Raw genomic sequence first — 13896 nt, 5'->3', positions numbered from 1 at the left:
CGGTAAGTGTAGAAATAAATGGAGGGTAGGAAGGAGGGATAAAAAGAGAAAAACATTCTCCACCATCTATGGGACCACGGAAATCGAGAGCAACCCTCTACGACCCTTGCATCTCGTTCTGTTAGGAATCTTCTACTACCCCTTTGCTCTTCCTTATGTACCCTATAAGGTGTAACGTATGTATATATAGCTTTTGGAAAAACTCACCCCTGGGCCTTTGGGTACCATCCAAGTGGTAAAAGAGCCTGAAGCCGAGAAAGATCTCGGAGTGAAGTTTTGCTCTTGTGTGATAAAATAAAAAAAAGAGAAGATTCGTGTTAAATGCATTTTTTCTTTTTTTTGTTTTTTACCGGCGATTTATTAGTCGAGTACAGTTTTCGTAATAATACTATTGGCAATTTCAATCGGCAATTTAATAATAACTCATAGTATATATACAATTATATACAATCGGATTGACGTATCCTTGATTTTGCCATTTTTTTTTCGTCGGTTACTAATATCTGTGGATGCTGGAACACAAGAGATACACGGTTACCAAGAATATAATATATTAGATTATAATAAAATGTCAAAAATAAATTATTTATCATCACGAAATTTCAATTAAACTAATTAGTCATTCTCCGCGTTATCCAACGACATTACCATGTACCACATGTAATTCCATTGTTTAAGGGAATAATTATGTAAATGATTACCGTATCAGCATCTAATATATCATATTGCTCAGCAAGCACCCTCGGTTAAGCAGTTCCACCCTTAGAGGGTGGTATTAAGCTCTAGGATGAATCTCTTGTTTGTAATGCTGTCTAGTTAAAGTTCAGTGAACTTGCGGAATTTGGGATGATCCCCTAATATACGATTTGGACGAGAACACCGGGTCTTCCGGTTGGACAGGAAGTGGATATCTGGCGAGAATATTTTGAACGGAAGATACTCTGAAGGAATCACTACGTAGACTAGAAAGGACAACGGAATTACGATTAATGGTCGTACATACATACTGCACGTATCGATAGTAAGTTAATATTATATTACAATGGACTCTTGGAGGCACGGTCCTCTCTCTCTCTCTCTCTCTCTCTCTCTCTCTCTCTCTCTCTCTCACGCTCAAAGTATACCTGTATATCAATACTTATTTATATCAAGAAGTAATCTTAAATCTAATTGTGTGCTATGTTTAACAATACCGATATGACGATGCGTGTATAATCCTAAAACGTTCTAAATCGCTCAAAGTACAGTCTTGAAAGAAACGCCACGAAGTAGCCACCCGAAGTCCCGAGTCCTCTCATCCGGCAGCATCCGATCCCCTGGTCCAGGGCGCAAAAGATTATGATCCTTGAAGACATCCACGTGATACGAATCCTTCAGTTCTCCTCGATGATCTTCTCGAGGATGCTTGACTGTCCCTCGGCTTCCTTGGACCTATCCTGGCACCCCTGGGAATTGACTTCCTGGAGAAGACCCTTCTTCAGGACAGTGAGGTACCCCTAGCTCTGAAGTAGGTCTCCAATGTATTCGTCGTGCGGTGCGAGCAGGTGTCCAGGTACGTCCAGGGCGGTGTGTAGGGTGACGGTGACCCCACGATTAAGACTCACAGCGGGGTAGAAGACGCCGTAGAGGTCACGGAAGGCGACGCCACCCTGGGGTTGGTCGTTCACGAAGAATCTCAGGGTATGGGTGGTGTCCAGGTCCAGGAGGACGCCCACGGTAGAACCCTGCTGCACGCCACCCTCTGTTCGCTGTGCATGGCCACCCCCGTGCATGAACCAGGAACGCTGACGGTCTATGTACATGCTCCAACCCTTATCGTCTTTTCCTGAGGAGATAAAAAAAATTTGTTTTTTTTTCAAATCGACGTCGGAACGCCCAATGGGAATATTCGACGTCGGATAATCCACCCTATGTCACTAGGATTGTATTACAGATAGACGAGCCCGGTTCGCAATGAGATATGCGGGTTTACCTATAACGCATAAAATATTGCTCGGCCAATCTTATTGATCTCTGCCGAACATCGGCGACTGATGAAAAAAAAAGAAAAATAGATAAAATTCAAACCCTGCTATCTCGGTCAATGAACGAGGGTAGATTAGCCATTCCACCCTCTTTGGGCATCGAATAAATAATCCGATATGCCAGCACGAAGGTATTGCACTGGAAGGTAATCTCAAGCGTCGGGACGCCAACCACTGAGATTCCACTTGATGTCCCTTCCATCCCCTCATACCATCCCCAGGCTGTATCTCTCAATTAATTAAAAGGACGCTCGTAAAAATCGACCAACCCCAAAGACATTGAATTTTATTACTACCCAGTAACATTAATCCCATACAGTATCTTTTTCATCCCCTGTAAAGCCCGTTATAATTTTCCTATTAAATGCTACTAGCCCCTCGGCTGGCTTCTTTAGGTCCGTCGTTACCCTCTGTTACGACTTGTGCAAGTTTTGTTGATAATTTCAGTTCTTATTTCAACCTACCAAGCATTTGGTCCCTGGATACATCCGCCCTTGCTATACCGAACGCTGGATCCGTGTCGCTGTGGTAACGATCTATAGTCAGTTCCCAGTAATGTATACCCCGTGAAAATCCAACGCTGGACAGGACCACCCTGTGCTCGTAGCCTTCGCAGGACGCGCTCATGGCGTCCTCGGAGACCGATACTTCCTGGGGCACGCCCAAAGCGCCTGTTGCCCATGAGAACCACGCCACTATGTAAAATAGAACGAAAAGAAAAATTAACGCTCCGACGTTCGCGCGAAAAAAAGGAATTATGTAAACACACCCTTAGGTATATACTAACCCTCAGCAGTTTGCAGGCCGATCAGCTCGGAATATTCACCCTCTCCAGCACTATTGAATGCACGTACTCTAGCGTTATACAAGGAATTAAAGTGCAATCCGTCTACCGTGCAGATGGTTTCGCGTCCGCAGTAAACCTCCTGGATGAAAAAAAAAAAATTTGCAAAAATTTAACAAAATATTTTTGTATACAAAAAAAATATATCGCCGATACAAATATCGATCGGGGATCGATTTTTTTTTTTTAATTACACACACTCGTTTACCCTGTCCATTGGCGAAGTTTATTACTGACTAAATTAACAACGCAATTAAAAGCAATGAAATCGAGGCTAAAACCAAACGACTCGGTGCTGCCTTTAATGGCTTCCTCTCGCAGAAGACGTTCCTCCAGGGGATTCGCTATAATTCCCAGTTACGCTTCATCGGATCGTGCCTCTCGCGTGGACGCCAATGAGGTGTCAGATCCGTTCTGAAGGTGGCGCTCTAATTATCTTAAGCTCGGCTGGGTTACGGACTCCTCGTGTACGAGGCTACTAGCCCCGAATGGTAATTACCCTGGAGGAAGTAATCTCGAACGTTGGTACGTTTGAGAATGAGAAATTTTGTATGCACTTCTTTTTTTTTTGTTTTTTTTTTCTTTTGCTATTTCACGTAAAATTGAAATTTTTTATATGCAAATTTTTTATCCGATCTAATTGATCGTGATTATGATAATTATTAATTATCGCATCGGTTACCCGAAATTCACCACCGCATCCATCATCCAGCTCCAATAAGTAACCCTCGATGGCAGGACCACGCTGACCGCCAATCCCGTGTCCAGGAGGCGGCTGCCAGGCGACGGTCACGCTGTTGTTCTCTGCGCTGCACTCCTCGGGGATGAGAAGCGGCGCACCTGGCGCTGCAAGGGATGACAGATTGGAATTTACGTGAGATTAATTTTCAGGGAATTTGTATGGGTGGACGATTTTGGTTTTGGGATATTATTATTATTATTATATTGCATCATTATTTTTTTTTATCATAAAATATAAATAAAATTATAATAATAATAATCATAGGGTTTTATTACATTATTATCTATAATTCGGAAAATTTTCCCTCAGACCCCCAATGCCTAAGTGTTAATTAAGTTCACAGGTGATTTTTTCGGTTTTTAAGGTAAATTTTTCTCAACCCTAAATATCTCATAGATATATGCAAGTTTGCATAGGGTACTGTTTGACGGTAGGTTGACGTAATTTTCATGAGAAATAAACACGACTGTCCATAATTATAAGCAAGTATAATAAAAATATTCATACTGGTTTAACATTTACGAAACGTATATCAAGAGGGCTGTTAAAAAAATGGTATTAATTTAAAGCGCATCCCTTAACTGTCACCACGCCCGTCCCTTGACACCATTAATAATTATCCTATTCAGGATTTCGTGCTCTTGCATAACGTTTTCACGTCACTTCGGAGGGATGAAACGTGACGTCATCAAAGATTTCAACCCCCCTTCGCATTATGCCAGCAAGCTCATGCACTCCTGTAAGAGGAGATATTCGTCTGTCCCATACGTGTATAACTGTATATATATATATATATATATATATATATATATAGTCTATACCCAAGATATCCTATGGTTATCTTGAACTACCCCTCTAAAATTAAATCCTATTTCGTGCCAAAATCACCCTCATCTTCCATCAAGGTGCACCGATACGATACCGAGCGATTTAAGCGCGATTACCAAGAGCCCTTGATACGAACGATTATAGCTGATAAAATTTCTTCGAAATATTCATGAAAATTCCTAATTATTCGATAATAATTAAATCAAATGACTTTGATCGAGTTAATAAGATTTTTTGCCTTTAATAATCGAGCCAGTCCGATCCTTTCGTGACTGCGACCACTTTACGTAGATTAATCCAAGAACTGGGTAAAAGTCAAGAAAATTATATAAAGGTCTGATTAACCAGGGTGATAATCACTTTTAATTTTCTCCTCTCGAATAAGTAATCGTGCAAATTTTTCAGATTTTTTTTAGATGCTACATTGGATGCTGCGAAAAAAAAGGCCGTATCGTGTCAAGTGGCTGAGCGAAATTGTGATTCTTTGTAAGAGGGTAGAGAGAAATTTTTCCAGGAAATTGTCGAAACGGATGCTGGATCAACGTCAAGATTCTACTTCGTTTTCTTGAGGGAGACAGCTGTCTGGATACGTTACCCCGTATATGTGACTTCAGGTCCCGGATTACTTTCGCATGACGTTTTCCCTAGTAAAGGTAAAGAATGGTTATAGGTATTGTATTCGAGAATATAAAGAAGGTGAATATGGTGTGCAGCATCCGTTCTGTAAAATCGAAATAAAATTTTTTCCAAGTGGTTTCGTGCGTAATTATACCAAGGCCCAAAATTTTAATTGACTTTAGACACGATCGATAGCCAAAATTGATATTAATTGAAATCATTGTAAAATTCAAAAATCAAATTTTTTTCTTCTTCCTTCACTTCAATCTTCCACGTACCAACGACTCATTCAATGGCCGAGCGAAGCCTTTGTGCCAATTGAAAATAACATTTTCAATCCAGTCTGCTGACTTTTCCCAGCACTGTAATTAATCTGGCGAAACGGGGTGAAATTTAATTGCGAGTAAAATTAGCTGAGCTGTAATACAAAGAGCGAGACGACTTGACAAGATAGGGCTTATCTTAATGAGAGATATTTATAGTCATCAGTTTTTTTGGTAATAATTTTTTCGTCTATTTTCAAAATTTTATTAAATCGACAAAAATTCGTCTTGTTTTACATTGTCGTTAATTTACTTTTTTTTTTTTTTTGTAAAAAAAATTTTCCCACCGACATTCCACGTTCTCGGTCCTTTGAACTTTGCTCGCTTCGAGCATCTGAGCTTTTCCTCCTATCAGTTGGCGCTTCGATGTCTCGTCGAGCTTAAAAGCTACCCTATACCGTACAATGGTATAGGTGTCACAGATATCGGCAAGCTCGCTGGCTTAGGGGTGGCATTAGGTATCAAGGGCTTTCGCAAGCTCAAATCCCCCCGAACACTCGAGCGTCGCTTCTTGTTCGAGCTTTTCGACTAGGAGACATTCCGGTAACACGACGTGCTTACTGCCACACATACATACATAGGTGCATTGCGTTTGGTAACATAACGTTAAGTTAGATTACGAAAGCCATTAGGAAATACGTAATGCCAAGGCATTGGAGAACTTGGCAGGTAACGAAGTGAAGGTAGCCGCATATAAGTTAACCGTGACACAGTGTACAGACTTGAAGTCAGAAGCACAAGCAGAAGGAAAGCTGCCGAGCGTGATAGAATGGAAATATTGATAAAATTAAAAATATTTTTTGTATTGTTCGACAAAAAAAAATTTTTTCAAAATATTTTCAATTTTTTGGAAAAAAAATTTTTTTTCCGTATTTTAAGAATACCAATGAATTATGAAATTTCTCAAGATGGCACTTTTTCAGGATTTAACGGGCCGACGTTATATACGTGTCTGGCGTACGATCCTTGAGGCGCATACGAAATCTATATTTATATGCACCCCCTGTCTATTGGCAATCTTGACTCGTTGCGCCTAGAGTCTTGGAATGGTACTTGAGAATTCTTGAAAAGGACGTAAATAACAGCGCCAAGTGGAAGATTGAAGGTTGAAGGTTTTCAACGGTGAGAAAATTCAAGGAGCGCAAGAGGCTACGCGTGTTATACACAGGGGCGCTGAAGTGGACGGAGCCGAGAATAAAGTGGCGTTCACAGAGGTACTGTGAAAATCGATAAAAAAAAAAAAAAGAATAAGTACGCCATGCTATCCAAGTCGCGTGAAAGTTTTATCGCCCGGGAATAAATAAGTCGCGCGAGTGACGATAAGGTCGACTGGCCTAACGTGAAAACGTCATAAAGCTAACTCTTCCAAGTATCAGCCAAGGACACGCGAACCCTTGCGGGGGAACCAGTGTGTTTCGTGAGAAGTCACCTTAAAGTGGGAGCTCCAGTGGCGTAGCTGTCGGAGAGAGATAAAAGGGTGGGGAAGAAGAAATCCAACTGTTAAAAAAAAATTCCCTAGATATTTTTACCCGCCAAAGTCACCCCTCTGCGAATACAAACTCCAGGCTATCGTTGGTTTTAAAAAGCACCGAAAAAAAAAATCCACCCTTATTTATCCAATTACGTAATCCTTGATTTTTTTGGATTCACAATCGTTTATCCAAATCGGAAATTCGTCCCTCGCGCGTTTACCGTAAAGGTGGATCCACAACCCCCGTCACTTCGGGTATATTACTCGGAGGCAATTTTTCACGACAGCGAACACACCCTTAATTACCCAGGGCCTGTATAGCCTCTGGTCTTCGTGATAAATGGGCGGTGTATAAAATAAGGGTGGGAAAAAAAAAAGAACAAAGAAACCCTCAAAGAAAATATTTACCTGCGTCAAAAAGAAAAAAGGAGCTTTGTGGTACTGATCCTTCAATTTCCTGGTATTTCTGGATTTTCTCGTGAGAAAATAATCGAGCCCGGCAACGTAAAAGCCATCCGCGTCCGGAGGGTAGAAAGGATGAAACTCTTGTAAACAATGAAAATAAATAGTATCGCGATTTTAATTAACGAAGGTATCCGCGAATATGTTACATGAAAACTACACGGAAATGCGTGCTTAAGCCGCGGCCATTACCCTTAGCGCGAGTCCACAAAAGCGTAATAAACGGAATAAAATTACGTCCGGTGGTTCGTAGGACGTTTAATAATACACCAGAGGGGATGAAAGGGAGGACTGAACACTTTCCCAAGCGTTCTTCCTTTGTCCTGAGCGTTGCTGGGGACGTAAAGGCAGATTCACAGGACGAGCGACACATGGGTGTACCTATACCAGCTTTATAGGGATTACGAAAGCATAGGTAGACTTGCCGTGGGAAATTGCGTTTGCTGTGTGAAACCGAGAAAATAAAGCATCCATACGGTGTGAGAGTACCTTTAAGCCGGATAATCACTGTTGGATGGATATGTGACGCAGGATCGATTTTACTCATAAAAAAAAAAATTAAGTTTATAGTCCATTGTGGATACCCCTTAATACGTGTATAGACGGTTATGTTTTTTTACGTAATATCGTATAATGACATGTATGCATATATATATTTTATAACATCTACCATCTATAGAATCCATTGTCGTACCTGGAATTGGCCTAGTTATCGAGATATATAAAAGATCGATAACTAATGAAATAATTAATGATTTATTGATTTCTTTTTTAATCTATTGCTTTACCTGTTGTCGGATATCTATTTTCTCCATCGGATGCTGCGTCCAACATTACAACACACGTTACACAACACTTCACACATAATTTATCCAAAAGCATATATATATATATATTCAGTTGAAACGTACCACCTGAAGTTGGCACAAGTCTTATGGTAAAACTGTGTTCAGATGGATTGTTTGGCCTGAATAACTAGGGGTACATGTGTAATAAACGAAAAGTAGATACAATCCAATGAAAGGTACCAAAGGAACCAGATAAAAAGGAGGAAATGAATTTCCCTGGGCAAAAAAAAAAAAAAAAAAAAAGGTTGAAGTGTCAAAATTTTGGCAAATCGTCCTACGAGTCCTGTGATAATCACAGTCGGGGTGAAAGGTCGAGAAAAGGTAATGCAGAATAATTAACTCACGTTTAAGCTGGACAAAGGTCAGCTGATCGATGGCCCTTCTGAGGGGTTTGTCGTCAAGGGTCAAATCCAGGAGGGGCAGTCTAGCTATTTCCTGGACGCCCTCGGCGCCGCTCCAGGAACCGGCAGCCGTCGCTGCCCTGACCGACAGCATCCCCCCTATCTGGAGGAAAGCTGCGCTGTCCGTCTCCTTGAGGGCCTCGATGCAAAAGGTCAAAAGGGCAGTGGTGGCTTGAAGATGGCTGGTACACCTGGCGACCTGCTCCCGAAGGGAACGCAACCTGGCGTCACCTGTCTTCCGGGCAGCTTCGATCAGCCGTGATTTTCTAGCCTGAAGAAGATTCACCAGAGTGTTGATGCGTTCCTCGACCTCCTCTTCCAGGCTCACGCATTCCTCCTGTATTTTAGGACAGATTGAAATTTTTTTTTTTTTTTTTTTTTTGAAATTAATTTAATCACGATTTTACGTCTGTCGCGATTTTTATTTGATTTTTATTCAAAATCAACATCACTCGTACGTTTAGTCATTGGAATTCACTGTGGGACGGAAATCAGCTTTGTCGTCATCGTCATTCTTTTTTTCGGAACCTCTCATTTCTTAATCACGTGTTTTTCTCCTCTTATACACTATATACTGTGGGGTATAGCATAGTACAGCATGGTTTATACTATACTACACAGTTTATGCTATACTGTGTCGGGGTATAGTGTATAGGGAATCGGAAAAAAAACTCAGCCACGACCCTTCTATTTATATCCGACCGAAAAAGCTCCCTTTTTTTTTTTTCTTCCCTACTAATTCTTCCTGCCGCTCCACTTATTTCCTCGTTCTACGATAAATGTGACAAATATTGCAAGACTGGGATGACGAACTTTTTCGTATACGGGATCGTCATGATTTTTTTTTTTGGCTTTTTCATTGTTACAGGTTGCACTATTTATTACAGCAAGTCTGTCAGCTGTAGAAATTCAGCGATCGATACGATCGTAGGATCTGCTATGGTCTTGATTAGTCGTGACAGGCAAAGTGAGTTTTGAATTTTTTAAAATTTTTTTACAAAAACTTTTTTAATGCTTTACCTTTTTTTTTCACTCCAATGATGTTGAGGCAAATTTTAAAAATACATAGTCTGAGTTTATCGATAAAAATTTTTCGTCTCTTTACTATACTATTAGATTAGTATTCTCTGGGGTGGGATTAGGGGGCTGGATCGGGGACGGGGCAATTTACACGAAGCGCACCCAGTATATTTGAGTTTCACTCGGCTTCACTCCAGTTTCAATACTACTTTCGTATTTGTTAAATTATTTTTCCACCAGCGTGAAAGCGTCGGTAACTTGGACGCTCGTTTCCCAAGTTTGATTGCGTCGACTGGAGAGTTAAGACCAGCCTTACCTAGTTTCGCTCTGTACACGTTTATATTATTTTCCGGCTTAAGGAATTCGGCTCTCGCAGCCATATAGATACTGGCTTAACACGGCTTCTCTACGGCTCCGGCAATTTTGCTTCGTGTCAAACGGGCTTTTATATTGCGTTTTACATGAAATTTTTTTTAAGTACACTGTATATAGATAAAATTTATATATATATATATATCCTTCCTATATCCATCTCCACACAGTTATTCGCATACATAGATCGGTGCCTGTGAGGCAAAATTTTTTGACGATTTGTGAAAAAAATATGTGGTTACTTCATAATTTAGTAAAGAAAGAAAAATACGAATTTCATGAATCTCGTGATTCGTGAAAAAGTTCAATGTTATTTTACAAATTGAATTAAAATCATGTTTTTCTTTTCCACGTTCTTGGGAATCGTTGATAAAAAAAAATTTTTTCTTTCCGATTTTTAAAAAAGTTTTCGAAAGCTCGAGTCACGCCTCGTTTACGTAATTAGCCGTTGGGTTCTAATCGATAATAATGGCAGCCATAATTTAATTCCGTTCCTCTTTCAGCCTCGTAAAGTTATAATAAAAAAAAAAAAAATTAAACAAACTTCGTAAATCCCTATTATCGATGCTTTAAATATTTTCAAACTCAAAATTATATTTTCTTATTCAAACTGATGACATAACCTCTCTTTCCAGACATCGTCGAACCCCAGGCAATGCTATGTCCGTTCACAAGTAGCGACGGACGAACTTTTGAAGTCGACGAAAACCGTAAATATCGATAACGCTTTAACAGCCGGCTGGATGCTGAGGATGAACAATGAAATCGTAAAACCTTCCGGAGGCGTTTCTAATCGACGAACGGCTTGTTAGCCATACTATATAGAACGCTTACGAAAAGTTTTATATAGAAACCAGCCACCATCTGTCTTTTCCATAAGTGTCCGACTGCCTTCGCGAGGCCTCGCTCTGCCTTCCCTCCCCTCCACCGCCCCTACCGACCGCCAAATCCGACCCAAAGAAAACCCATAGAACGTAAAGGCGCATACTCACGTGCACTTTATCCGTCATTCCTTTGAGTCGCTGGATGAATTCTGTCGTGGAACGTGCTCTTTCGGATAGCTGCTGCAGATTCTGCGACAATTCGGTCTGGAAACAGGATAAAAGCCAAGTCAGATGAAAAGCCTGAATTTTTCTGAAAACCCCTAAAAGATCAATCTCTACGATTACCCATGGGATAAGGTAACCAGGCAGGTTGGATACGACGTACGTGGAAACCAGCCTCAAAGAGCATCGTGGTTTCTTAACGATTTTCAAAGAACGGGCGTCAGGCTTGGGAAGAAATATTTATCGAAAAATTTTTGGCCTCGTCTTTTATGCTTAAAAAAAAATTTCGATTTCCAGAGAACGGTCAATAATTCTTCTTTGCCCCCCTAAAATCACCCTTGATGGTACTTGATGAAAAATTATTTATTGGGACAAATCGAAACTTATAATTAAAATTTTATAGTTCATACAATTTCTCGGATCAATAAGTGGGACAAACAATTATTTTTCAAATTGAATTTTTCGAAATGTATACTGGCGAACACGTGCATTTTGGAATACGAGTCGAAAATCTTTAATTGCCAAAAAAAATGGTCGATGATAAATATAGCGCGAATGATCGAACTGAAACGAAAAATAAATAAATTTAATCATATTTCGAATACGGTTTAATTCATTTGTTGTGTTCAATTTCCTTCCAATCATCCTGGAACTGGGGCATCGTGATTCAATTGTCATTGCAGCGACGTATGATCAATTGCAATGAAAATCAATATCGTCATTTTAAAAATTTTAATCGGCGATCGCGCCAGATCGAATTGTGCCTTGGCGATAAATAATTTTGAGACCAAAGGTCAGCAGGTCGCTTATGTCGCCCAAACGTGAAAGACAGTTGTGGGTCGCGAATAGCTAAACGTACGGGAGACGCGATTACTGATTAAGGGGGTCAAGGGTCAAAACTGAAAGGAGGCAGACATTTTTTCAATTAAAACGATCAATCGTTATTTCAATACTATTAGAATTAAATTCATCACAAACGAAAACGTTCCCGCCAGTATGACGTAACGAACGATTTTCCCTTTGTACATTTTTAGAACCGTATGCGTATTTTTCTAGTGATATTGCCCCAAAAAAATGGATCGGGTTATCAAACGTTTTTAATGAAAAAAAAAAAAGAAAAATTTCGTTCTACCAATAATAATTACAGGCATATACAGTGATACAATCGATATTTAGCTATCGTGATTTTTCTTTTTTTATACCCCAAAACACCTAGTCGATATTTCAGTATCTCTGGTTCGCTTTTCGATTATTTTTTTTTTTCATTTTTATTTTCCACCCCGTTTACAAACACTTTTTTTTTTCTCTGTACGTCGCCAAAAATATTGAATTACGAACCCGGCAACGAACGCCTCCCTCTCTGGCCCCTTTATATCGCAGCTATCGCCGCTTGACGGCTTTTGCGACAAAAGAAAAAAGAAAAAAAAAAAAAAAAGAATAGCCACGGAATGTGGAGATGAAATTCATTTCCCAGGTGAAATTCCCAGCCTCCGACGCGTATCGGGGATTTTTGAACCCAGGAATCTTATTAGCATGAAAAAAGCTTTCTGGAATTCATCTAAAAATCTACGATGTGTGTATATCTGGCCCAGGGCCATCTGTACCGGAAAGCTAAGAAACGGTAAGGAGGACAGGAGGGCACGAGGGAATATGAAAAAAAAAAAAATAGTCAAATCCACTCGCAAGAAAAATCCTATGGGATTTGAAATTCCCGCCGAAACCTACGATGCCCCTAGCATTTCCCATCGATGCCATTTCGAAAGGATCCAAAGTGCTCATTGAGAAAATTTCTAAAAATCCATTGGCATTCTTTAAAAGAAAAAAATGAACTTCGTTTTTTAATGGAATCTCGTTTTTCCCAATTTACCAAAATTTTTGTCTTTGTTTTACTAGCTACTACCCACCACCTCGTCCCGCTAACTATCCACTCTATTATCCACTCTGATAAGCGCTCTGAGTAAACCGCGTAGCACGGCCCATTGTAACTCCTCAAAATTCAGACTATCTCTCTCTCTCTCTCTCTCTCTCTCTCTCTCTCACTCTGCCAAATACTCAACCGTAGGATGACGGAAGCACCGTTTCCTGTTTACATATGTAAACCCGAGTGCATGCATACATGCCCATAAAAATGGGAAGCGCGCTGAGAGTACCGAATAATGGGGATCCACTTTTTCGACCCAGTTTTCCGGGTTTGCTTGCCTCCCGTAAACAAGCCGCGTCCCTATAATGGCCGTTCAATGGTGAATCGAGAGCTACGTAATTTATGGGAGGTCGGTAACACTGGGGTCAGTGGGGAAGTGGTAATGCGTATTTCTGCATCGACATAGGGAGGATTTCTATGTGAGGGGAAAGACCCTGTAGTGATAACGTTAAGGTTAGGTTAGGTTAGAATACACGGGAGGGCGAGTGACGTTCTTGATACCATTATACTATACGTATTATGCATTTTTATATCGGGTGTATAAAAAATACAGGGTGATCCTTGATAAACTCGCAATACAAAACTGTCATGGCGTCCTACAGTTTTTGGATAAAAATCGTCTCGCCGCGTCACGTTGACATAACGAATCGCTGGTAACAGCTCGTCGCCGTGGAATTTGGTTCATTGAAAATTCACATTGTTCCCGGTACCGGCCGTTTCCGGGTCATTTAATTAAAGGCCGCGCGCGCGTGCACTTTAATCGGCCGGTCGTTATAATGCCGCGTGCTCAATCGAACGAAACGATATAATTTCCTCTTGCGTCCCTGCGAGTCGCGATATCCCCAGAGACAAAAATATACTTGCGTGCTAAGTGAGACTATAGGGGAAAATAATGAAGAGACAAGGTTGGCGTTGAGAGGATAAAAACAAAAGGTAACTAGGGTAGCCTAGGGAATTATTTACAGACCCTCGCCCA

General features: G+C 40.5%; 1 protein-coding gene across 2 annotated transcripts; it reads right to left on the bottom strand.

The window, feature by feature from the left end:
- Window positions 1–311: 311 nt before the first annotated feature.
- On the bottom strand, window positions 312–11041 carry LOC107274205 (E3 ubiquitin-protein ligase TRIM9; the record flags this gene model as incomplete). 2 transcript variants are annotated; one of them, XM_015753062.1, is given in 7 exon segments in its annotated part: window positions 312–1825; window positions 2489–2719; window positions 2812–2950; window positions 3551–3714; window positions 8101–8133; window positions 8505–8898; window positions 10946–11041. In XM_015753062.1, coding segments are annotated over 7 exon segments (1386 nt in total), but the record flags the coding sequence as incomplete, so codon positions are not given.
- Window positions 11042–13896: the final 2855 nt, after the last annotated feature.

Source organism: Cephus cinctus, unplaced genomic scaffold (assembly GCF_000341935.2).
Source record: "Cephus cinctus unplaced genomic scaffold, Ccin1 Ccin1_scaffold2495, whole genome shotgun sequence".
NCBI classification, from domain to species: domain Eukaryota; kingdom Metazoa; phylum Arthropoda; class Insecta; order Hymenoptera; family Cephidae; genus Cephus; species Cephus cinctus.
This window is presented reverse-complemented; position numbering and strand designations above follow the sequence as displayed.